Source organism: Orbicella franksi, chromosome 2 (assembly GCF_964199315.1).
Source record: "Orbicella franksi chromosome 2, jaOrbFran1.1, whole genome shotgun sequence".
NCBI classification, from domain to species: domain Eukaryota; kingdom Metazoa; phylum Cnidaria; class Anthozoa; order Scleractinia; family Merulinidae; genus Orbicella; species Orbicella franksi.
Window position 1 is genome coordinate 10,921,694 of NC_138146.1, and position 27,428 is coordinate 10,949,121.

The 27,428-nt window shown below is 41.4% G+C and overlaps 3 protein-coding genes and 1 pseudogene across 5 annotated transcripts in view; 2 read left to right on the forward strand and 2 right to left on the reverse strand.

Moving 5' to 3' along the window:
- LOC145480087 (uncharacterized) overlaps positions 1–27,428 on the forward strand; it is a 337,189-nt pseudogene that overhangs the window by 175,572 nt on the left and 134,189 nt on the right. The window lies entirely within an intron of this gene.
- LOC145480039 (uncharacterized) overlaps positions 1–27,428 on the forward strand; it is a 206,449-nt gene that overhangs the window by 71,168 nt on the left and 107,853 nt on the right. The window lies entirely within an intron of this gene.
- Positions 1–27,428, reverse strand: part of LOC145480020 (uncharacterized) — a 202,077-nt gene that overhangs the window by 49,298 nt on the left and 125,351 nt on the right. The gene's annotated exons all lie outside the window — the stretch shown is intronic.
- Positions 19,691–27,428, reverse strand: part of LOC145479970 (fidgetin-like protein 1) — a 208,423-nt gene continuing 200,685 nt past the window's right edge. Inside the window, exons 19-20 of one of the 2 annotated variants that reach the window (XM_081458455.1) lie at positions 26,210–26,272; positions 19,691–20,132 (exon numbers count right to left, since the gene is read on the reverse strand). In XM_081458455.1, the coding sequence (XP_081314581.1) occupies positions 20,010–20,132; positions 26,210–26,272 (186 nt within the window). In that variant the 3' untranslated portion in view covers positions 19,691–20,009. The remainder of the gene's footprint in view (positions 20,133–26,209; positions 26,273–27,428) is intronic. The other variant, XM_081458456.1, reaches the window with a different exon arrangement.

The following is a 27,428-nucleotide window of genomic DNA, read 5'->3' on the forward strand; positions in this document are numbered from 1 at the left end:
GTTTTGAAGAACGACATTTAGATGCTGGGTGTGCGGCACCGCATTTAAAACATTCGTGTTTGAAATTACACCCAAAACACTTGTCCCCTTGTTGAAATTTCCAGCAGAAGCCTCTCGGAAAGGGCTTTTTAAAAGGCCTAGCACTAGAGCTACCTGACATGGCGGTCTGTGATGAATTCCGGTTCATGTGGTGCGCCTGCAACCACAATTCCCAGTGGATATCGTCCCATGGAAAAAGTGACTTCTGCATTAAATACCGAAAATTTTCGTCGTAGTATTTCCAGTGGGCATTTTTAGCTGCTAAATAACGCACCGTTGCACTATATTTCATTAAAGCCGGGGCGCTCTCAGGAAAGCGAACCGTATATATTGCAACAAATATTTGAAAGGCAGAAGTCCAGTGATCTATTGTGGTGATACGCTCAGTATTCTGGACAGACTCGAGAGTAAAAATCGGCTGGTTTGACGTGGCTGGTGTTTTGACAGTAAAATTGTATTTTGGGTCACCCGGGATAGAAGAACACTGACTATCGAGCTCGACATACTCATTGGCCCAAATTTTGGTTTGAATTTTTTCAGGCACCCGACTCGCTAAGGGAACGCAAATCAATTTATGCCCCTATTGTGGTAAGTTGTTACCATCGAGAGTGTCAAGGTGATTACGATTCAAAATATCATGACCCTCACCAGTTAAATTGTCTACTACATCAGCAACTGACTCCTGTACAGCTGCAACAGTCTGGGATGTATTCTGCGCCACGTTGATGTTGGTACTGGGGAAGATACCGGCATCAGTAAGACCCTTGATCACTGCCGCTGAAATCGTCGATGTCAAGGCGGGGATGGAAGAACCTGAAGGGATATTTGGAACGCTAGAACTGGATGCGGCCGGGGTCCCAATATCAACACCGGGTACAGTTTGTGGAGTTGCTAATGGCTGACGCTGTAGCTGGCTGGGATGAGAACCGTTCAGGCTGTTAATCCCTTCGCCTGTTCGAGCGCTCTTAGACGCAGTAGGTGTGGTGCGCTTCGAGCGTGCCTTTTTGGAACCAGCAGACGTACCAACGGTACCTGGGGCCGCACGGCGTTTTCCACGAGTCAACATTATTGCTGGGTTGTAGAAATCTATAACAGCAAAATACAACAAGTGGGCCTTACGTTTCACCAGATTTCTTAAGGGTGAATATGCGAAGTAACTGCGACCAGGATACAAGAACATTAAGGCAAAGGCTGAGAAATCTACAGGACATTTACTGAGTAAAATATTCAAGTAAGTACAGGAACCAAACAAAAATCAGTAAATCGGCAACATGTTTAGCAAACCCAAAAAATTGAGATGCTGCCAGGAACATACAAAAAAACGGCCCTGACAAAATTAAACTGTTAAAAATCAAAGCGCTTACTAAAAGCGCAAACGTGATAGATCCGACCTGTTTGAAGCGGTCATTGAGGCAAAGCCTTCCCAAGTGTAATACGCTGTAACGCAAACAAAATGGCACCTCTATAACTACGGTAGAGAGCGTAGTTGCCCTGGTCATTAAGGTGAATTCCGTCCCTCTTCAAGATAGTGATCTTAGGTTCGCGCAGGCCTTTGTGTCGCCAGAATTCAGCGAACGATAACGGTTCAAGAACCACGTCCAGGTAGTTATTCAATGTGTCTGCAGAAGAATTATACCGTGGACAGTGGCAAGGAAGTGTCGCTCTGTGGATGACCTGATATAACACTATAAAGGTTACATTGCACTCCTCGTGAAGTTTACAAACTAAACTCTCGATAGAGGAAACCACGGTTTCGGGGGATACCCAGCCTCACATAGGTCATTAGACCCAATCTCTAAAACAACAATATCAGGCCGCAAAGCTCTAACGTGGTCCAGGTCAAATGCCAGAATTTTAGCGACAGTTCGTCCCCCAATCCCCAAAAAGTTAATTTCTACTGAGGACAAATCAAGTCCGGGAAAAGTTCTAGAATCAAGGCCTTCATAAAGGAAAAATTGAAAACGTCTCACAAACGAGTGCCCCAAAATAAGAACTTTGCTCTTGCTATCCATAGCAAAAGTACGAGAGAAATATATCTGTTATAGATATATACGGTAAATAAAAGGAGAAAGTACTTAACTTTGTTTCCTTGCTTGCTTTGATTGCTTGAACGACTTCAAGATTTAGCGTTACAGACTAAGAGGGCGAGTCACAGCTAGCATCGCTCTTTTACCCTCTTGTGCTCCAGGAAAACGAGGCTATGTACTTTTACTGAATAGGGTGTGACAATTACACAATCCTACTTTCTATTGTAATGAAATCGCCTGACTGTCTCGTGATTCTTGCACAACTCCACAGTATTGTCTAAGGTATCAAATGACGGTAATACGAACGCAGCAATCTACCCACCTTTACCCTTGAATGACCTACACATGTCATGTCAACACCCGATACAAATTGAATGTATAAACGAGGAGGTGACATAAAAACTTTTATTTGCATGCAAATAAATTCATTTACCACGGGAGTAAAAGCGTTAAGTTAAAGCAATAACATCATTTGTTAACAGACAATTATTTTGGGTGTTTAAGTACGTAAAACGAAAAAGTATTTTCAACTTCAATTACCTTTAGTCCGTATGTGGTTTGATTTCTTTGCTTTCTACAAAAAACAGGTGCTGATTTTTCATGCAAATTCAGCATTTCCAAGTTTCTTGCTTGGAGTTAAACAATGTTGTATAAGAGTCAACCATCACTCTGCATTTTTGTACCTGTATAGAGTGCCTTTTTATACCTTTTTAACTGTTGAAGTTTTTGAGACTATGTCAGCCACCTCCGCAGTAGCATTGAAACGAAAGAGAGAGAGGACAAGAGAACGCGTGAGAGTGGAAAAAAAATCCAGCTAAAGTTCGTGAGTAGAAAAAACGATATTATACACTAAAAAATGACAAGAAACAGGACATGCTGTGGCAATGGAGAAAGAACAATCCAGAGCTAGTGAGGGCCCAAAAACGTTATTATGAGCGCAAAGTTTGGCCACGAGTACCTAGAACCCGACAGAGGAAAGAATGAGATGACGAATATGATTCTGATGAAATTCTTCGGGGTTTGTTTGGAGTTCGTGTTGTGCTAACAGATTTTAGAAGACCACTACCACTACCACCACCGCCATCATCCCCACCATCACCGCCACCGCCACCGAAACCATCATCTCGGCAACCTGAGGAGCCTGCAAAATGGAGAATTGAACAACTCAGGAAAAACAGGAAAAAAGCAGAAGGAGATAGAGTAAGACGAATGCAAAAAAGACAGAAAGAAGCGGAAAATAAACTGCGGAGCTTGACGAGATGTCGTTTATGTTACACGACATGGGTAAATGGTTTCAACAATTTGAACGTGAGGATACGGTAGAGCAAGCTACTCAGTTTGAGTATACTCACAATGTAGAAATTTCTGCGGAACTCATGGATCAGTTAGAACACTATTTATCTTGATACAACTTTGCATGTTAGGATGACTTTGAATGACAGGCGTCTTTTTTAGCTGATGCTTCGATGGTCTAGTGGTTAAGAGGTTGGGTTGTGGCCCCAGAGGCCCCGGTTTGAATCCTGGTTGAGGCAATTAATTTTTTATTTATCTATTTATTATTTATTTATTTTTATTTTTTATTTATTGATTTTTTTCGTAAATAGTTTTACCCCTAGCGAACTGGCATGTCTTTGGACGGATCGCTTAGCCCGCAGGACAAGGTTAGATTAGGGAAGGGTCGGGACTTTGTGTTTTTGTACATAGTTTTTGATAGATAGTTCCTGGCCACAAACAGTCGAGGTGGCGCCTCGATGATACCCACCCCGGAAGTGCCGATCGGTCCGGGATTTCCTCCACGAGCCGGGGTAACCAAACCTTGGGGAGTGCCCCACTTATCGACATGCTCGGGGTTTAGTGCTCTCCTTAAGAGAAGGAAACTGGGGAAGCCAACCACTGTAAGTACTTTAATTCATTCTGATTGGTTCCCAATGAGGTCATTGTCCCATGATGCTATGCCACACCCTATATATTGTCCTCACTCTCCATAGGAACATCTTTTTAGGGGTACGTGGTGCACCCCTGTACTCGTCAAAGCAGTAGAAGTCGGGTACAGTATCGTACACATCCACAAGGCATGGCTTTTTTCAGAAGAACAACGTCAAGAAGGGCTCTTTGCTGACTATGTCAACACGTGGTTAAAAATAAAAGAATCAGCTGGGTATCCTGGATGGGCGCGGACTGATGAACAAAAACAGCAATACGTCCGTGACTACCAAAAGCAAGAAGGTATCACCTCAGATCCTCTCCTCATCGAAAAAAATCCTGGACGTAAAGCTACAGCAAAGTTAATGCTAAATTCCTTTTGGGACAAGTTTAGCCAAAGTCTTCAGTCACCACACCTGCTCACAGGCAGTTACCACACCTGCTCATCTCTTTGCTCTTGTGTCCAATACCTTCACAGACATCCACACGGTCCGCACTTGTTCACAAGATTCCTTGGAAGTGGTGTACTCAAATCTGAAGGAAAAACAGACCGACAACGGACGTGTCAACATTTTCATTGCTGCCTTCACTACCTGTTGGGCCCGTTTAAAGTTGTACTCCTATCTAGAGCAGCTGCAAGAACAAGTCTTATACTTCGACAAAGCCTGGCCAACCCAACATTCCTCTGGGAGACTTTCTAGGTGAAATGACCAACGAGTTGGACGATGGGGATTACGTCACTGATTTCACCTCAGCAGGACCAAAGAATTATGGATACAAGACCAAAAACGGTAAAGTGTGCTACAAAGTGCGTGGGTTCACCCTCAATGTTCGTGGTCAACAACAACTTAACTACATCATGCGCCAGAACCTCCTGGATGAATTGACGGATCCTCTTGACGAACGCAGAAACATCGACATCGTCAATCCCAATTTCTTCACCAAACATTCGACTGACCTGAAACAAGTAACACTCTGGACTTTCGATCGATCACCAAAGACAAGTACACTGAGCACACTCAGTGTGAGCTAAACCAGCTACAAACAATAATCTTGAATAGCTGACCAAATGTTCGACAGGAAGTACGTACATCACTGCGCCCATATTGGGACTCTAGAAGTAAACTAGCCATATGCGACGCAGTCATTTACAAATGGCGACAAATGCTGAACCTTGTCCATGAGTCGCACCTGGGTATAATTAAATGCAAACAATGTACTCGTGAAGTGTTATATTGGCCAGCTATGAACTCCAATATCGAGGAAAGTGTTAAGAACTGTACCAAGTGCGCCGACTTTCAAAGGAAACAACCCTCCGAGCCGCTAATACCAACAGAAACTCCTGGATTACCCTTCATGATGGTAGGGACAGACCTCCTCGATTTTGAGTCTAAAACCTACTTGCTGACAGTAGACTACTACCCGAAGTTTATTGAAGTGGACAGGCTACAAGACCTGGGAAGTAAAGCAACCATAGAGGTACTGAAGGCGCAATTCAGCCGACATGGCATACCTGAAGTGATCCGAAGTGACGGGGATCCACAGTTCGCTTCTAAGCATTTTGCAAGATTCTGCAAAAAAATACGGTATTGCCCAAAAGACTTCGAGTCCCCACCTTCCCAGCGCCAATGGTGAGGTCGAAAGAGCAGTGCAGACGGTAAAGCGTCTCTGGAGGAAAGCCGCTGATAAGCAACTTGCCCTCCTGGATTACAGGACAACCCCACTGGAAGGAGTTAACCTGTCACCAGCACAGCTACTGATGGGCAGACGCCCAAGAACAACTTCCCTCTCTTCGTGAGCTACTCACACCCACAGCATACAACCGCCAAGACGTCATGTAACGTTTGAACCAGCAGAGAGAATATCAGAAATTGTACCATGAAAGTAAATCTGCAAGTGATCTTCTGCCCCTGCACCCAGGTGACTAAGTGAGAATGACACCCAGCCCAGGATCCAAAATGCGGAACCCTGCCATCATTGTCAAACGACACGTCAGCCCACGCTCTTACATTGTGAAGTCAGCTGGGTACGAATACCGCTGCAACTGGAGACACTTGTGTCGATTAAACGAAGCTGCCAATACTACTGAGTACTACTCAGATCTCGCAGCAGATGACAGTACACCCCATCTGAACAACGCTCTGTATTCATCAGCGCCCATGGAACCCTGCGAGTGTGCATGAAGTCATCAACAGGAACCTGCCACAACCTCCAGTGCTGAAATCTCCCAGCCAGATGAGCCGCACACAACCAGAAGTGGTCGTGCGGTTCGTTGCCCTCAAAGACTTGACGTATAGAGTCACAAACTGACATTTGCAGTTTTAAGGACACTGTCCTCTCTGCCATTAGGTTGAATCTCTTATTATTATTATCGACTTGAGGACATTGGACATTTGTTGAGTTCTGCGTTATTGATTCTAGGACATTACTTTAGAATATTTAGAGTTTGCCTTAGCCAGGTTTTGTTTCGTTTCTTTCATATATGAGAAGAGAGATGTAACGTATGCGGCCGATACCGGCCAGCGGTATATACTTGTATCGCATGCTCACGGGATTCATATAATAAACAACATGGCTTCTGTATGTTGCAGTCCTTTTCTTGTACAGGGTTTGCTTTTAACTTCAATCTTGAAACAGAACTTGTTAAGGTCAATGTCCCAACGTACCAAAAGAGCATCGTGGAGATCCTTGCATGTGCCAGCTCTCTCAGACAGAGATTCAATGACCTTGCGAGAGTTTGAAACCTATTTGGTTAAATTGAAACCTCTCTTTTCTAGAAGCCTTCTGAGATCATCGGATCATAAGTCAGATGGATAGCTTCCTCTTCCCCTGGCTCGGACTTAAAGCACGTAAAAAGTTCTTTTGACTATGTTGACTGCCTCGGAGTCTAATTGTCGCAAGTTGTCGTCAGCTGATTTCCTTGTGGCAAAGTTTGCGCAGGTTGGAGAAGACACTGCACCGAATAAATTAACTCTTATTTGATACTCTTCAGGTTGACTTTCCTGATCGTTACCAGGCCACCACAGGAAACGTAGCACATCAGAATCGTCGTCACGAACGTGTACTTGGTAGGGCATAGACTCTATGTCGGCCATAACAGCGATCCGTTCCTGTCGAAACCAAGTAGGAACACCAATGAGGGAGCTGGTCAAATCTGGACCTTGTAGCAGAGAAAAGCCCCTGTATTTCCCCGCACTGACGCAAACAACACAAACTTTCTCAGGTTTCTTTGGATGGAGGACTGGGTGATGTGGTAAACACCAATTAGCTTCTCCCGATCTATAAACTGATGTGGGACCTTTCTGGCATAGGCTTTGTCTAGAAAATTGTTGATGAAGGCTGAATACTTCTTAAAGATATCTGGGTGCTTGGCAAACCTTCTTCTTAACAGCTTCAGTCGATGTTCAAAGCTCTGTTATTTAGCAGGCAGGATGGCAAATATCTCCATGGTAAGGCAGTAAATTCCATGATTTCCAGGGCTTTTATGTTATCAAGGGACATTGTCAAGCAAGGAATCATTAAATTCCATGTTGCAAAACCTCTGGAACACGTGATCGACCTTCTGGTGAAATTGGTAGTACAAGTAGCATTCCCGTTTCCTCCCAGACGAGCAAAGTTCTTGTTGCATATTGACCTCCATCCTGACTCTCCTTGACTTCTTTCAGTTTCAGAGCTTAAGGTATGTCATGATCTATCAGAAGACCGACATGGGCATCTATTTCTGCAACACGTATTCCTTGAAGATGGGGCCACCTGTCAACATCAGCTTGATGAGGTACACTTTCTGATGAAATTGGCAGTGCAGGAGTGCAGAGCACAAGCGGTAGCTCAATAAAAATATTTTCATCTAAGTCGAAGCCTTCTAACTGGATCAAAGAAATTGCTTTTGTACTATTCTCTCTTTCCATCGTGGTTAGCGATAGTGTGGTGTCGATACCTCTGACTCCAAGCTCCTTCATGAGCTGATCACTGCAGAAGGTCGTTTTCGAGCCACCATCTAGGAATGTGTATGTCCGTAAAAGGGTGTCACTCCCTTTGGCTCTCATTTCGACCGGTATTACCGGTAATCCGGTTACTGACGTTCCGGCCCCCAGTAACGGCACGGCAAGGCTTGCCAACACTTACATAAGCATTCTGTGCTCCAATCTCTGGCCGTGTTCCATTCTCAATTTCCACTGCTGGTGGGTGTAGAAATGTTGAATGTTTGTCATGACACCCATCCACCTTACAAAAGCTTGTCTTTGGGCAAGCTATGATGTAATGACGGGGAACAAGACAGTTATAACGATGCTCTTTCTCTCGTGGGAGTTTGTCTCTTTCACTGATGCCTCTTCTCCTAAAATCATTACATTCGGATAGCCAATGAGGACATCTGCACAGCAGGCAACGTAGTCTGTTATGACTGGACCTGGGGTCCGAAATCTCATCAGAAACGCCATCACCAGTGTCATTAGGATTACGAGCTTCGGCTGCAAACGATGAGACCCTTCTGCTTGTTGATTTTCTCGTGTAGAGCCTGCCTTCGCCTTTCCATTTACTGGATATGTCACCAAATTTGAGATGCGTTAATATACGGGCTTTCTCCTATACAAAACTTGCGACTTGCGACTTCCCTTCCCATCCTCTCTTTGATGTTGTCTGCTACATCACGCCACTTCTGGCGCAGGTTGAATGGAAGTATAGACACTATTTTCTTTATTCTGTCGGGGGTCTCAATTTTGCTCAGGTAACCAATGTCAGTTAACGTGTTCTTGCAGCTGGTTAAAAGGACAGAAATCGACTGTACAGCTGTTTCATCTCCAGACTTGATAGCAGACCCATTGGTGACTCGTTCAACACACGCCGAAGCAATCCTGCATGGCTGTCCATAACGCTTAGTAAGAAGTTTCGGAACCTCACAATAGCCTTTCCCAGAATCCATTGAGAGACAACTTTGCATTAGTTCCTGTATGTTGCCTGCTGTGTATTGCACGAGGTAGTACAATCCGGCACTATAGCTCGTGGTTTTAGCTTCAACGATGTTCTCAAGTGCTCTAATAAAATTGCAATTTCGATAGGATCACCAGTAAATGTTGGCACTTCAGGCTGAGGCAGGTTGAGGACCAAAGTATGTAGCTGTTGTTGCTTTAATAGCTGTTGCACTTGATGGTTTTGCTGCTGTTGTATAAGCATCATGTTACGATTCTGTTCCCGCTGCTGCCACTGCAGATCCATAATTTGCCGAAATCCTTCTTTGCTGGAAATAGAAATTCAAGAATCCACCTCTTTGGACCGCTGTTTTCCGCTGGCACCCAGTTCAGATATTCAGTGGAAGCTGTTCAGTCCGTCTAGGGAGTTGTGGGATGCCGCGAGGCTCTACTTTAGACACTAAAGAATGGCTGACTGTAAGGATCGAGAAACGCCGGTCAACGACCCATTTCGCAAATCGCTCATATTTTGCCCAAAGATACCCTTAGGTGACCTAATTCTAAAAATCATATTTAAAGGTTCCAGCGAATTTTTATCTTTCAGAAATTCGCGAAAATTTGAAAGCACGGTCAAAGTGCGAATTTTGGTGTAATAAAATGACCGAAATAAGGTGCGAGGACGAAGCGCTGCTAAAGTCTTAAAATAATTTCAATTGGCTTCAAACTTCACACAAATGTGGAACAACCACTCTAATTTATTCCTCGTTTTAAACTAATCTCAGAGATGTCGATGTAGTGGCTTTCCGAATCATTTTAAAAACACCTATGAAGAGTGTGAAAAATAACGGCAAAATATAGGTCATGTTTAACAGCATCAAAATGCATCTGGTACCTCACTTTCCGATTATTTTACTTTACAGCCTTAAAATATCATTATTAAACATATACCATGCCAAGTTTCATGCTCGAACTCGCAGTATTTCCCTTTGAGAAAAACGAAAATCTATGTCAATGTGTTGGGCGCAAATAACACAATAATTATACACGAACAAGAGACAAATCAATTTCAACGGCGAAAGTAAAAGGCAATTTATCACCGGTGCAACAACAAAATCAAACCGAGGTCATCAAAAGTGTAAGTTTAAAAGTGTAGTGGCAAGTTTCAAATAACAGCATCAGTTCATTAGAATAACACAGAGGCCTATCAGGGTAAAGCGTAGGGACAATCTGCAGTCCTTCCACCAGTGGTTCACTATCACTCTTCTGTTAAGCTTTGGGAGTTGACTGACTTGACTCGTGGCTCCCTGCCACGCCCATCTAGTAGTATGCCACCCCAGTATGTGTCGAAAAAAAACTTGAGATTTTATCAAATACGATTAGCATTACAACCAGACCGATTGCGTGTTGGACAACGCTAAATTACAATGTGCAACGGGCTTTTCCGCTTGAACTGTTTTCCCACCTATCCACGGTCAATGCAATATGCGCGCCAACAGGTAATTGACTCAGCGGAGCTAAACTCAAAATTATTTAGCTTAGTGATCCCTGTGATACTTCGAGAATCATCTGGTGTTTCAGTGTTGGCGTTAAGAGCTGGAGACCACTTAATCTTCCACGGCATACTGACATCCGACCTTTCCCGGAGTACCCCCTACTCCCTCTCCGCCGGACTGTAGCTACAGCTAAGAGCCATTCAAGAACAACAAATAATTGCTCCTGGATAGGACAGCTTTAAAAAGCGCATTTCAATCTACTGTCACTACTTTAAACTTGTAATCAGTTTATGTAAATCGCGAAATGTTCAACATTTGCGCAAGAGCAGTGAAAGCGTGACTGGGCTGCTCGTACGGTTGTGTGACAACTTTTACACTAAGTCTCGAATATCAGCCCCGCAGCATGGTTGCCGATATAATAAAAACAGATTCATGAGGCCCATGATTCTTACAGCAGAAAGCTTGGGCTCTTTAAGGCTATGTGGAGTGGTATTGAGGGGAATCGACGACTTTTAGGTATGTTTTCTGTAACATTTTCGGATTAAATTAGTCGTGTCAATATTTTGTTTATTTGTTTCGGGTCAGACCGTTTCACTTCTTGTTTCCAAATTATATAGGCCAAATTTATTTGAAACTTGCCACTACACTTTTAAACTTACACTTTTGATGACCTCGGTTTGATTTTGTTGTTGCACCGGTGATAAATTGCCGGATTAACCTCTCGACTTCTTGAACTTGAACGGAGATCGGCTGTTTACCAATTTAGAATAAGGGCGCGATTTTGATTTGCTTCAAGATATTTCAACTCGATTAATTTACAGTCCTTTAACGTCCTTAATGCTAACCAGCATTCCAAGTTGGCCCATTATTGTGTTTTAACGAACTTAAAGCGTTTTGCTGAATCGAAAACATTAATGTCCCAGGAAATCTCTTGCGTTTGTTATGACAGCCATTCAGTGTTATTTACACGAAATACACGCGATGACAAACTAGACATGACGGCTGACAGGAAATCAAACAAAGTTAACGCGCAATGTTCCTAAAACGTCTAAAAGCAGTTTCTATGTAGTGGACATTATGTTTCTACTGATAGCAGTGAATTGACGGGATTTTAATTAATGACAGCCTTTTACTTTCGCCGTTGAAATTGATTTGTCTCTTGTTCGTGTATAATTATTGTGTTATTTGCGCCCAACACATTGACATAGATTTTCGTTTTTCTCAAAGGGAAATACTGCGAGTTCGAGCATGAAACTTGGCATGGTATATGTTTAATAATGATATTTTAAGGCTGTAAAGTAAAATAATCGGAAAGTGAGGTACCAGATGCATTTTGATGCTGTTAAACATGACCTATATTTTGCCGTTATTTTTCACACTCTTCATAGGTGTTTTTAAAATGATTCGGAAAACCACTATATCGACATCTCTGAGATTAGTTTAAAACGAGGAATAAATTAGAGTGGTTGTTCCACATTTGTGTGAAGTTTGAAGCCAATTGAAATTATTTTAAGACTTTAGCAGCGCTTCGTCCTCGCACCTTATTTCGGTCATTTTATTACACCAAAATTCGCACCTTGACCGCGCTTTCAAATTTTCGCGAATTTCTGAAAAATAAAAATTCGCTGGAACCTTTAAATATGATTTTTAGAATTAGGTCACCTAAGGGTATCTTTGGGCAAAATATGAGCGATTTGCGAAATGGGTCGTTGACCGGCGTTTCTCGATCCTAACAGTCAGCCGTTCTTAAGGCTCGCAAAAGTCCGTTTTAACCGCGGGTGGAACAGTAACTTGGAAGCCCTTATTTTCGACAACCTCTGTGAACCCTGCTTCGGCTTCTGCTAGGACACATTCTTCTTTTTTAGTTTTAGTAATCTCGGTCTGTTTATTGATAATCTTTGAGTATTTTTTAATTATCGTTATCATTGTCTCGGCAAAGCCCCCATGGGGAGTTGACAGTAAAATTTGTATTGTATTGTATTGTCTCGAGTGCTAGCTGTTGCTTCCTTTGTTGCAAGCTCAATTCTTCTTGTCGTAAGGCTTGGCCGGTCAGACACAAGGCCAGACATTGAGGCCTCGGCCGCCAGGGATGCTCTTTTTGCCGTGGCTGCTACTCTAGCACCACACAGTGAACTACTTCTCAAGGGTCGTGAGCTGGCCACAGATCTCTGGGCAATCCTCGTAAACTTTAAAGCAGTTCGATAGACAGCGTTGCTAACGGAGCCCTCGAGTTGAAGGTTTGGTTGGCCGATTGTTCTCTGCAGTTGTTTCAAGCCGACTTGTATCAAATCATGAATTACTCTTCTAGTATCGTTAGCAAGGGGTAGTGTATTGTCATAATATTCATGTGAATCGTCGATCTTGTTTTGATTCTCGAGCTGACCACGATAAGCTTCATGCGTTGGTTTAAAGTTTTTTATCGCTTCATCCAATTCGACACGCTTCAGCTCTACGTCTTTTATGTCGCCAAATTCGGACATAATTTTTCTTGTTCATTTTGCCTTCGAGTGACTACCCCTTTAGCGGCGTTTCTAGAAGCTTTTAGTCGAAGGTTTCTCTCGTGTCTGACCTGAAATTGGTCGATCGTAACATTAGGATATCTTATCCTAACTTTGCCGTTTGCCTCTTCTGTCGCCTCAGTCGTCGAAATAGCTCCAGGATCCACGGATATCTTGGTAATTTCTTCAAATGATGTTATAGCCGTTTCGCCATAGTATTAGTAGAGTGGAAACCAAACTGGGTGTGAGCTTCAAACATCGTACGATTTCATTTTTTTTTTACACAGATACGAGTTTAACTAGGAAAAATGACAAGCAAGTAGAAAATAAGTACAACAATAAACATGGATCGACAAACTGACGAAATCTAATACCGCTGCAGAGAACTTTATGACAAATTTCTTCAAAGAAAATGTTTTTCGCCATCTCTAACAAAAATGTTGACTGGAGTTTAAGTGGCGAAAAACAATGCAACACGCTTTTTCTTTGTTTATACCCTGATAAAACATGGGTTTTTGACCAATCAGAGCACACACAGGGTCCTATCTATATTATAAAAATAGGTCCGCAACGTGTATTTGTGAGCTTATGCTTAGTTTTATTCCATTCAGTTGGAGTTTGCTTTTAAAAATCGGCGTCTGGGAGTATATGGTGGCAAATCGACCTCTTAGCCACACTGTAAAATAAGGGATCATCACGAGAATAAACTAATGCTGAACAACTGGCAGGAATGTATTGATGGGATTAATGGAATTGTGCAAAATTACCTCCTGACGGCCTCACTCAATGCAGACAATCGTATTCATTTTTTTCTTCTTCTTTACTTTTTTTGCATATTCAGAGCTGAAACCTACAGTTAATTTTTCCTATTCTTTTTTATTTTTCTTATTTGTTTTTCTAGGTTAATCCTTTAATTAATTTTCTCATAATTATTATAACTTCTTGATGTTCCGGAATGTTCTGAAATGTTCCATGTTCCTGGTTTTATTGACGGCCACTAAAATCTTGCATTTGATTCTGAGAGGAATACATCCACTTTGAGTGAATTTATAGGGTATGCAGAATTGACGGATTTTCGTGAAATTTCGCCAAAACATTCCAGGGATAATGACAAACGAAAATGTCTCGGGAAATGTTGATATTTAACATATTTTTCCCGTGGCGTCCATTTACGCCAAGCATCTCGCAAATTTTTAGCTACTCCAAGTTTAGATGTGGATATCTAGCAAACCAATCAGAATATCCAGAGCCTGACACAATTTTGTTGATTGGTGCCTTGTGAATAAGACTGTGCAGCCATTCGGTCGTTTCATGCTTTACCGGCTCCTGAACCTTCCTGAAATAAAACTCTGCTTAAATTCTATTTTTATAGTAAACTTCATTTTTTAAGCTTCCTTCTGATATATAGTTTGTTAGGGCGCGCTTATGAATTTCTTCCCGAAAGACACTCCCGAAGATGGAAAGTAACCTTAACCGCAGGGTATCCGACCACTGTATCAGCAATGAGCGTAATCATTTACATTCATGTAAAATAAATGTAACGTTATTTACGTGTGTTCCTGGGTCTTTTTGAGCCTTTTAGAAGGGATTTTACTAGAAGCGAAGGCGGCTTACATTTCAAATATTATGTTGTCTGCTTTGTAAATGTGACGCTCCGATTATGTCTCAAGTTTTCATATTAACCTGAGAATCCCTCCCCGATGAGACTGAGCTAATAGTTAATGATGATAGTGATAACTCGAGACATAATCGCAGCGTCATATTTACAAAGCGACAGACAACACGAACCGCCGCCTTTGCTTCTATTCAAATCCCTTCTGAACGGATCAAAAAGACACAGGAACACAGGTAAATAACAATATACTTATTTTACATCATTGTAAATGATTATGTTATTGCCGATACAGTGTTCGGGTCTCCTGTGCTTAAACATGTCATAATTCACGATCATATCGAAATGGCTACAAATTCTAAATCTGAGATAAAATCCCCACTGTGGCTCTTGTAGTCCTCGCGTTTATTTTCTTGTTCTTGAGCAGCAAACTCACGACTCAAGATTTCAGCGACACTTACTTTTTCAGCACCCCAAGAAGTCGAGGCGAATGCGATTGATTATGCTTGAAATTGCGCTAGATGTGCGTGCGTGGTCATTGCCAAGGAACAATTGTGGTTTGAAACCCTTTCACACAGAAATTCCGTTGAAAAATGATGGAAAGAGACTGACTTAAGTTCGAATATATTGTCCAAGTGCCTGGTCCGGAATTGGCTGAATCCTACTAGAGCCAGATCAATCAAAACTTGTTTACTTGATGTCAAAAATCTGTCGTCGCTTAACTTGTCCTTGTGTGATCGCGAATTTTCGAGTCTGCTAAACATTCAAGAGGGCGGCCAAACTTCAAAGGGTCCGATGTCCTACTCCGAGGCAGGACAAATGGGGCCAACCGAAAGTACAATAGCTGGTGTTTGTGTTGTAATGAAAACGTCAAAAATGATGAGTCGCAGGGTTAATTCCCGTTACACTAGAACGTGACCTTTAGGTTTTCGCACGCTGTTCTTTAGTTTGCAAGATGTTGGACCCAAACAGCTTTCCCTTTTGCTACCTGTAGTGTATTCACGGATTTCACCAAGGATGATTTGGATTTAACCACGGATTTAAACAACAACAGTAAACAACACCATTGCATGAGTCGAACACGTTTTTCTAATCATCAACATCCAACACGCATGCTCCGATATACAAAACAGGGGGTGGGGAGGGTAGAGCTAAACATTCACAAACACTACATTCCTCCCTTCTTTGAATTACTTGTCAGGCTGAAGGAAAAACGAAACAGAATAAACCTGATCAATTCTATACGCATGCAAGTGTCTCTGAATGTCTTATGAAAGTCTTAACAGTGCTTGAACACTTCAAACTGGCATAAACAGAAGTGTGACACAACAAACAGTTCAAGTTCAGTTCACATCTGGGTGTAAGAGTTCTACTCCGGGGCCAGCTGAACACAGCCTATAACATAGTCCTGAAATCTGGACGGTAGTCGTTTGACTCTTGATGGACGTAAGGTGGACGTAGAATCACTTTGCCACGTAGTAGCATCATCTGACGGTTTGTACTCCAGTAGTTTTTCTCCACTTCTAATTCCAGGAGGAACTTTTACAGATTCTCTAAACTCTTGGCTTGGTGAACCTGGTGTCACTCCTTGAGCCTCTGTGGTATCTGACGATTTACTGGTGGCTTGGGGTACATTATCTCGCTCGACATGGGTCACATTTCGACGGTACTGTACACCATTGACCTCAACAAGAACACTATTACCATTCTTCTGAACAACTGTAAATGGAGACTGTATGTCGCCGACAGTTTTTTTTCTTTCTCTTGTCTCAACAACACCTTATCACCTCCTTGAATCTTGGTTTCATGCTTGTTTCTTTCGCAGTCTGCATACACCTTCCCTTTCTCTTTCGTTTAACTGTCACGGTCTCTGACTTCATCTTCAACGGTGAACTCTTGCAGCTGGGGTAGATTTGGTCATGATGCATCTTCCAAACAATAATTCTGCTGGGCTAACCCCACTTGTAGAATGAGGTGTACTACGATACATCATTAAGAAGTCGTCCATCTCTGATCTCCAGTTACGACCTTTTGCTTGGGCAATAGGCAGGCGTTTCAGGATACTGCGGTTTTGTCTTTCAATCTCACCATTTGCCTGTGGGCATAGGGGCGTGGTTCGCCGGTGCGTAATTCGATTCTCTTCTAAGTACTTCTTGAAATAGTCACTGACAAACTGCGACCCGTTGCCCATCCTGAGGGACAAAGGAAGGCCATGAGTGACGAAAATCTTGGACAGCATTGCTACAATCTTCTCAGATGTAGTAGATTTGGTGAATTCCATATCAAAGTCCACCACAACAAAGACATAATCACCGGAAAGCAGTGGACCCAATAAGTCAGCCGCTTGATATTGCCATGGTGCAGAAGGCAACTCTGTACGTACTATCGGCTCTGGTTTAAGTGGTTGTGAAACTAACTGACAGCCATGACAGGTCCTACAAACTCATTCCACCTCTTTGTCAATGCCTGGCCACCACACTTTGGTGCGCAAGTGTCGCTTCATTGCCACAATTCCAGGATGACCTTCATGCGCCAACTTCAGTGCTTGACAGCGAAGTTGTTTTGGTAATACAAGTAGAGTTCCACGAAGAACAAGCTTTCCAATTGCACTTAATTCACCTCGCACTGGCAGGTACTCCTTGAATTCCATAGCATTCCATCTCCCATTCAAAAGACGTTCTCGTGCACTTTTCAGCTCTGGGTCATGTTCAGATGCTCTCTGAATTTCACGAGTTGTCAAGGCAACAGGCGTTGATTCTTGGGCTACCCACTTCACATATTCTTCTGTTTCGTTCTCGTCTCTTGACTGTGGCACGGGACGCAGGAGACGTGACAATGAATCTGCAATGTTCTTGGGCCCTGGAATGTATTTCAATGTAAATCCACAGGGCTGCATCCTGGGGAGCCATCTCTCGATCCTAGTGCAGATCTTCGATGTGGGTGAGAAAATACATTCCAGAGGTTTGTGGTCAGTCATTAATTCAAAGTCAGCACCGTACAAAGACATGTGAAATCTTTCGCAGGACCACACTATCGCTAAAGCTTCTTTCTCGGTCTGAGAATATCGGCGTTCTGTATCTGACAGGCGTCGGTTTGCATAGCTAATAACGCGTAGCTCTTTTCCTTGCTGTTGTACTAATACAGCTCCTCAGCCTACAGGGCTTGCATTTGCGATCACCTTAGTTGGGGCATTCTTGTCAATTTATCCAAGTGTCTCTGCACTGGACAGTCGTTTCTTTAACTCGTCAAATGATTGCTGTTGCTCTGGCCCCCACACAAAAGGTTCTCCATTCTTTGTAAGCTGGCGGAGTGGTGCGGATACTGTTGCCAGGTCAGGAATGCAATGTGCGGTAAAATTGACCAGCCCAAGGAAGCTCCTCACTTCAGCAACATTCGTCTGTTCACGGGCATCAACAACAGCCTTCACTTTAACATCTACTGGACCAATCCCACGCGCTGACAACACATGACCCATAAATACCAAATGTAACATCTTGAATTGACACTTGTCACAATTTAACGTCAACCCCTTGCTATTCAATACTCTCACCACATTCTCAAATTTCTTGCCATGTTCCTCTTCAGTTGGTGCATGAACTATCACATCACCAAGAACGTTGTGGACTCCATCGCACTCTTGCAGGACTTGGCCAAGTACCTTCTGGTATATCTCAGGTGCACATCTTATACCGAACACGAGTCGTTTGTGCCGGTACAGTCCTTGGAGTGTACCAAATGTAGTAGTCGCTGGATTCAGGTGATAACTCTATTTGATGATAGGCAGAGTTAAGGTCCAGCTTGCTGAAGAACTTGCTCTGGTTCAAATCCTGTAAAACTTCATTGATGGTGGGCATTGGGTAACGTTCTCGTTTTACTACCTTGTTGGCCTGTCGCATATCTACACACAAACGGATGTTACCTGAGGGCTTTGACACCACTACCACTGGTGATACCCACGAACTTGGTCCACTCACTTTCTTGATAATGTCAAGTTTGACAAGTTCGTCTAGTTTGTCACTCAACTTATCACGTAGGTGGTAAGGAACTCTCCTAATGAGTTGTGCTACGGCTTGCACCTCTGGATCAATTGGAATCTTTAGCTGAAAATCCTTTAGTTTGCCAATACCTTCACAGCATCCGGGAAATTTACAGCCTCCAAAGCTAGTTGACGGAATCTTTGAAGTTTCGTTGCGCTTGCAAAAATTTTGGTGGGTTCAAAAAATTGTTTGCACCAAAAATGCTTCGTGTTGACAGATTTTTTGGCAAATCAAACAAAATTCCGCGTAGTGCGAACAGGCCCTCCGACAAATGTCATCAGCGCAGATCAACCCTTGATCTATCCTGCTCGTGGTTTCCACGTCTCTCAAAGGCTGAGCTATAGACAGTGTTGGTCTCTATTTTGTTAAAAACAATGGTACGTGCTTGTCATAAATTAGCACGGATTAACGAAGTTTGGATGCTAAATTTAGGTCTGAGAAAGGTCAAACAAGAAACCATTGCACTGCAAATAACTTTATTTCACCGAACACCGTAGGGTGAAAAACGCAAACATCGCACACTGAAGGGTTTGAGATCACCGCAAGTTGGGATTTTATTCAATGCAGCACCGCTTAAAAAACAAATGAATAAGCTCAAATTTTGGCCTGTAGACAGCTGTAAAGCTCCCGTTCGATTTGCGTTCAAGAAAATCTTCTCCCTCGCCTAAAGCACAGGGCACCCAAACACTGTATCAGCAATAACATAATCATTTACAAAATAAATGAACGCTTATTTACCCGTATTCCTGGGTCTGTTTGAGCCGTTTAGAAGGGATTTGACTAGAACCAAAGGCGGTTTACATTTCAAATATCATATTGTCTCATTAACGATTAACTCTCATCGGCGGAGAGATTCAGGTTTCATAAAATCCTCAAAACTTCAACAGGGCCGGTGACTATATGAGATTACGCAACAATATTGCATAATCTCACAATAAATGAAGCGAGGCAAATAATAACGAAAACCATAACAAACACAACTTACAGAAATTCTACCAGAATGACAAAGTTGGAACAGAGCAGATCCTGGACACGTATGCGATGCACAATTTGCTCGATCGGATTTGCAATAACGAAACCGTTGCTCTTAAATCTGTATAAATACGCGCGCCAAAAATGTAAATTATTTGTCCCTTCGGGATATCGTGACGCAAGAATGTCACAGTCACTGGTAATTACTTTCAGCCCCTATCTTAATACTGACATTGCATCGCATTGCTAGATATAAGTAAAAATAGGGAATCAAGAACATTTTAACAGTTTACAGGACTGATGGTTTACAGCCAATTCAGAGAGATTCAATTGACAAAGGTGTGGCAGAAATGTTATTTTAACAGGAAATGAAGTTAATTTCACATGAAAACCAAGAATAAACGACACATTAAAATGCAAAATGACTGTTCCAAGTCCTTTATTTCAAATTGAAAACTATGGATGCTTTAACTCCATAAAAGGAAATGTCGATTGAAGTTATTATTTTGCCCCACTTCCATAAAGTTTATTCCACTGAATGTACAAATCAAGATCTTTCTCGGAGACACTAGCGCGTACTTGGTGTAAAGCCTCGTCAAAATCTTCAAAGACAATTGGTCGAACCTGAAATAGACCAAAAAACGTCTCATCAAAGGCTCTTTAAGCGAGCTCGTGATATTTGAAATGGACATGTGCAAGTATTACAGATGACAAGGGTGTTAAAAAGGATTTTGAGGAGTTTGTACGTTGCGTGACCACGTATTTTACAACAATCATTAATTTACAACTAGTAGTAATCATACATTAAAGAGTGCGTTCGAGTATTGGTAGGTTTGGTATGTTAGAAAAGCATATATTCTAGGAACAGCATTATGTGCCTGAGCTGTTAGGTAAACGTGAAATAGGCCTCCCTCCAGCAGGGGCGAAAAAAATGAATTGATCGCAAAGCACGTGCATACGTATGAGGGGTGATTACCGCCAAAATTAAGTTTGGAATTTTATTATGCTGTTTGCCAATGCGGTTTTTAATGTTTTCACTGGTGTTTTTAATGTTACTTATTGTGTTTAATCTGTTCTCAATTATGTTCGCCAAAACATGGCTGTTGTTTTAATTTGTTGCTCCTGTATTTGATTATTCGTTGCCAATTATGTTTGTGTAAAAGTTGGAGAAGTTATCGACAAAAACTCAAGCTTTCGCTTTAGCGTGAAGAATTAATTTGAACATGCTGATGTGCAGCGAAGCACGTCTGCGAAAATTTTGAACATTTTTTTTTGCTTTTACATAGGTTTCTTCACCTCGGCGTGAATAAAAATTTATTGTTATTGAACTTCCTTTTGTTCTTCTTTTCATTTGGTTCCGCGTATTTAGGATTTAGGTTTTAAAAGTGAACAGAAACTTGCATGCTTGATTTCTGTATATTTAATTTACGGCGACCTCCACGCGCTATATTCAGTTTCGTTCAAATATATTTCTTGGAGTCTTAGGCCCGGTCCAAACGCCACTCCACTCATTTGCCGAACCAAACTTGATAAAGTTCGACTTTAGAGCGACTTTGGAGCGATGGCTGGTTCAGATGGCGTACTTGCGTCGAACTTTATTCGGGAGGCCGGTGGTAACAATTTTCAACGAGAAAATATGCGTTCTGAATTCAAGAACTCTGTCCAAATAGAAAAGCTGTGACTAACATTTGGCCGTTTTAGCAATATTTAGGGAAGCAAATTCAAACTCAAGGTTCACTGTTTGTATTTAGACAGGTTTTCTCCAAGTTAATTCGACTTGTTGAAGGGAAATCTCATAAGCTGGGCTATTATCACGAAGAAAAAGCAAGAAATGAATTTGTGCTGAAGGAAGTCGCTTATACAGTCCCGTTTCTCATAAATCGAAGACATACTGGTATTTTGTCCTTATTTTTGGTGACGACCTTGAGTTTCATGCATGACTGGTCATGCCACTCAATTTTGAGCCAATCAGGAGTCCCGTTATGTGAAAAATACATTACAGTAATTTATGCATTAGGTTCGACACATGAGAACGCTGTATGAATCAGCTGCCGCTCCAACGTCACATAATGGGACAGACCCTACCAAATTTAATGTTGTTTGCCACACCAAACCTAACCTGCCGAACCAAACTGATTCAAACGTCGCTCTTCTGCCGTACTTAACTCATTAGTTAGGTTCGGCGTGGAGCGACGTTTGGAACGAGCCTTATTCAGCTACTACAGAAGTGCTGAGAAAAGAACTAAGTGGCCACTAATTTAACACAGTTGAAATACGATTGATCTCAAAAAATAAATCGCCTATTTTTGCCGTGTTTTTGATTTACAACTTTCATCTTTCTTTCGCTGCGCTGTAATATTTCGTCGTGCGACGAAGAAATTATTTCATTTCTTGTTTTCAGATTGGCTTTTACTTGTTTCTTTCGCTTTTATTTTCCGTTGTTTTCTCAAATGTTGGAATGGAAATTTTCCGTTTTGTCCTCCGAAGTCAATAATTAAGAGTGAATGCCTATAAAAATGGACCTAAATCGCCTATCAATGGCACAAGTCGAAAAATTGATTTCGCTTGTATTTTGTCCATAGATAGGTCCTAGTAAGAATAGAAACGGACCATAGTTAGTTTCTGCTAATACAGCTTTCTTTGGTAGAAATACGCCAAAAACGATTTCGACCCGACTGGGCTCAAAATCTACCTCCGGTTTTGCTGAATTTTCCGAATATTTGATTGCTTCGCGCTCCGCAGAACAACTACTTGAGAATCTTTCAATGGATTTTATATTCAGTTCAGGTCTTCGTGGTATGACTGAGCGAAAAATAAAATAAATCAAAGTTAGTTTTGAGCCCGAAAAGAGATAAAACTGACACGCAAAATTTTACTGTATGTCGCGAGAGAATTATTGCATAAAAACATCGCCATATTTTTCTATGGGCTGTAACTTTAAATACCATAAAAACACTTTCTACGGGTTAAATATACACGCACCTGTTAGGATATCAAAACATATCTCTGGGCAAATGGTTTCAAGTCGCCCGCCTTGGCCTGTGTTTCTCATAGATTTTGCCCAAAATCCGCCGTTGGAATGTAAGCAATTGCGTGACGCGGATAGCCACTCTCGAGTAAAATATTCGTTTCCAGCAATCCGATGAAAGCAATTTTTGAAACGTTGTGTGGATAAAATAATGGAAAATGTTTTTTTGTTTTTTTTTTGTTTTTTTTGTTTAAGTTAGTATAAATATATATGTTTTTTCATTTGCATTGCAACACCCACGACATCCATGATAAAGAACGTTACTACAGTACTCCGGGAAATGATTTTAACACTTGTTTATTCTATTGATTTCATTGATAACTTACAATACGGTGGCAGTTTTAGAGATACACGTAACCAATCCTCTATGGTTTAGTATGGCAATTGAATCATTGACTGACAAATAAAGTCAAGTAGAAATACCATAATTTCTATAAACTACTAACTGCGTGACGGCATCTCAGCTCTTCTAGCTGTGTAGAAAATTTGTACCTACACAATATGCTCAAACTCAGCTAGAAAACCCGGAATTTCTTGAATTGAATTAGCCGAGGAAGAAATTGCGTTTAAGTTTCAATCATACTGGGAGAAAAATCCATCTTTTCTACTTTTGTTGTTTGATCAATTAACTGAAATTTGCAGATCATAACACTGGTAGACAAATAAACATTACAGTGGTCGATCTAGGACTAGGTTTACACTAAAGGAGTTCCCGGATTCATCAATTTTAGAGTATTCGGATTAGTAGGGGTTTACAGTGAAAGGATATTCGGATTCTTAACCGTTTATACACGACGATAACTCCGGGAACATTCATGATGGAATGGTTAACAAGCAGTTTGTTGCCTCGACAACGAGAAACAAAATGCCTCCGAAAATAAGGCTAGGGGTAGGTTGAGACAGTCTGAAGTTTTCTCTCAACTCGCTGACCACGGTACAGTTGTCCATCATGTCAGGTCCCTCCAGGTATATATTTAGGGTTAAGGGTCGAAAACCGTCGAGGTTTTCGATCGTGCCATCGTCGTCATCTTCGCAGTAAAGTATAAATTGGGTTTCTGAGGAGTATGGCATTACCCATTATAAAAGTGATTACCTACACCTGAAACAGCACGAGGCAATCACCCAGCGACCGCCATCAAATGGCCGTCAATGTGCCTACGACTCGACTACGACTGGATTGTGTAATCCGCCATTTGTGTAATCGTTCCACCGCAAACTCAAAAGATCACAGGCGGAAAAATATCCGGATTCGAGAGAAAATCGTTCACACGACAAAACTCTCCGAATTCAAAAGTTTTCGGATTCAAAGTTCCCACTTTAAATTCCGGATTCAAAATCTCCGGAGACACGACCAAACCGGGGAGTTTTTATTTCGGATTCGTCCACTTTTGTGTAAACAGCAAAATCAATCCGGCACTAAAACGTTCCGGATTTATCACGAATCCGGAACAATTTCCTCTAGTGTAAACCTACAATCCTGGCCATAAGTTGTTGGGACACCTCCCCTTTTTGCGCGCTAAAACCAACGATTTCAACTATGTCCTTAACGTTTTAGAACAAAAGATGAATAGAAGCAAGTACAATTGACCCCCCCTCTCCCCTAGCAATGTTGCATGAAAATGAAGCTATTCTGAAGACTAGATCGGATGTGGGAAAAAAGGAAAAAGGGACAATAGAAAGTGGTTAGACAGTTGTGTTGGAACCAAACGCGATGGCTGAAAAATCGCTGTTATTGGAATAAGACGTTAATATCTATCTTATCGTCTCTTTAGTTCGAGAATACTGTTCTAGGAGGCGAACAATTCTTGAAACGTGGCTATTCTGAAGCTATTGTCAAGGATTTTTTTTCTTCAAGATTTTTATCAACATTGACGGGGGGGGGGGGGGTAGGCGGGCTTGCGAGGTTTTGGTCTTAAGAGAGGCTGCCTGTGAAGTCATCTGCCGTAACTGTCCCAACACTTTTGACCAGGATTGTAGTCTTAAATGAACAGCGAACATCCATCTTGTTTTGTTCGCGGAAGTCGGTCACAGAGGAGCGAATTTCAATGAAATATATATATATAATTTGATTAAGCAATTAGCCAAAAATAGGCTGGCCGGCAAAACAGTTTAGGGTTTAGCCTAACGCTAACCTTAAGTTTTAAGACTGAAGAAAAAAAGAAAAAAAAGCATTGAGCATTTCAGTTGTTTAACAGAAACATTCGCGCACAATGAACTATGTATAGTACGTGGGTAACCAGGAAAGCAATCCGTCCAGCACAGTAATTCTTCAAATTAACAGCTTACCGAGACACTCGCACTGTCGATGCCTCTTATTTATGACTTTAAGGATTTCTTTACTTTACTTTTTCCGACTTTTTAGCAGGAGAAAAAGCACTAAACGTGCTGGTACAAATAAAAAGGTTTAACCGAAAATCGATCCGTCGAAATCAACAAATACAAATTTAATCACTGTAGCGTTCCTTCAGATCACGTAAGGCTACAAACCAACAATATCAACTTGTCATTACGCTTAACAAATGAACTTAGGACGATTTTCTTTCTAGAACTCGTTCTTGTAATTAAAATGATCAAAGAAAGAACGACAGCTTAAAACGACATAGCAGTAACACCCGAGCTCCGAGTAAATTGGTTTTAATTGGCGTTTTTAATTAACGAAATTTCCAAAGCGATGACTTTCAAAATATCAAAGCTAAAAGTGGTCCATTATGTTTTTCTTTTTTCACCCAAATGTTCTAAGATAGCCATCTGCGGTTTGTTGGAAACGAATTATGTATTCAGGGTTATCGCCAGCGTCACGCAATTGTTTACATTCTCACGGCGGTACAGGGAAAAATTTATGAGAAGCACAGGCCAAGGCGGGCGACTTAAAACCATTTGCCCAGATATATTTTTTGATTTTCAAACAGGTGGGTGTAAAGTTAACCCGTATAAAGTGTTTTTATGGCATTTAAAGTTATAGCCCATAGAAAAATATGGCGATATTTTAGTGCTATAATTCGTTTGAAACACATCGTAATATTTTGGGTTTGTGTTCGATCTCGTTTCGGGGTCAAACGAAACCTCGATTTATTTTATTTTTCACTCAGTCATACCATGACGACCTGAGCTGAATGTAAAGACCATTGAAAGATTCTCAAGTAGCTGTTCTGCGGAGCGCGAAGCAATCAAATATTCGGAAAATTCAGCAAAACCGGAAGTAGCTTTTGAGCCCAATCGGAAAAAAATCGTTTTTCGCAAATTTCTCCCCAAAAAAGCTGCATTAGCAGAAACTAACTATGGTCCGTTTGTTTACTAGCTAGGGCCAATCTATGGGCAAAAAATGAGCAAAATCGATTTTTCGACTTGTGCCGTTGTTTGGTCCATAGTTATGGGCACTGGCTCTTAACTCGTTTCATTTCTTGTTTTCTAAAAAGTTTTACACATCAGGTTGAGTATTTTGGTTGATATATTTTTTTAATATTTTGGCCCTTCATTTATTCTTAAATAAGCGAACTTGATCCCGTGTGTGCTAATTTAACTTACCAGTTTATGAATAGTGTGCCAAACACCTCATTTATCACGAATTTGTGTATATGACGGCCCTGTATATAGCGGTCACCCTGTGTATAACAGGGTAACCAAAAATCATCCCTTATATTTACTGTTAAGTTGACCTGCATTTAGTGGTCACCTGTATATAACGGACGCGGTCACCCTTTAGACTTCCTGAATCCACAATTTCATTATCTTTTATCTGTATACAACAGTCACGAAATTGGGTTACGATTAACGAATAATTGAGAGCTTTATTCATCAGCTCGTTAAATAACAGCCACCAAGGCAGGGGTCTCACAAAAATACAAATATTAGTACTAAATACAAATATTAGTGGTAAACACAATTACTAATACATGAACATGAAGAACTTTCTTTCGCACTGAGTGAAGTTAATGATATACTACATGAAATCAAGCTTCGAGGTCCGAAATATTAGAAAACTATTACCGATTTTTTTTCTTCTTGAAATCCATGTTGCCACGTTAACAGCTTTTCCTACAAGGAAACTTAGATCCAAGTATACCGCACCCCCCTTAAAGTACACCACGGACATTTTGTGGGCCTTTTTTTATCGTGTTTATTGCGTTGCTGTTACTTGTTATTGTCAATAAAACGTAAATTGAGTGATTATTTGCAAATAGAAATACTGTTTATTGACTTCACGGGGAGTTTAAAGGAAAACTGTGTACAGCGGTCACACTGTATATAACGGTCACCTGGCCATTTCCTAAGGGTGACCGTTATATACAGGTTTGACTGCACAATGAAGTGTCCTATTGGTATAGAAGTGAACACTATCAAAATATGAGTTGGTCATGAAAATCAGCAAACATAAATTGGGCTTCAAGAGAAATATTTATTCCGAAAATCTATGTAGCTCAGTGATAGATTCCATGCAAATATTAGATGTATTCTGGAAATTATTGCAATAATTGTTTAAAAGGAGATTTGTTTCTTGGAGATGTTAATGGGGACTTAGCCTGGGGTTGCCTAAGTGAAAGCCTTAAATTCCGTAGGATGTTTGTGGTGGCGGTGGTGGTGATTGTTTTCTGTAAGTCTGTTTGACATCAGCCCTATAAAACTGCAGATTTGAACTTGCAAATTCGCATGGCTGGAATGAGTACAGAACATTATGTTCAGAGTATGGTGGATGATACTGGCCAAAATTACACACAGCAAATGTCAAAAGCAGGAACGTGGTGTGACAATATAATTATCCTGGCAGTATCCAATGCTTTTAATTGTACTGACTCGAACGCACTCAGCTAATCGATGATTATTACTAGTTTATCGTGTTGAAACTCTGTATAACACAGTTGTGAGCGTTCGTTGGGACAATATTATTACGCTGT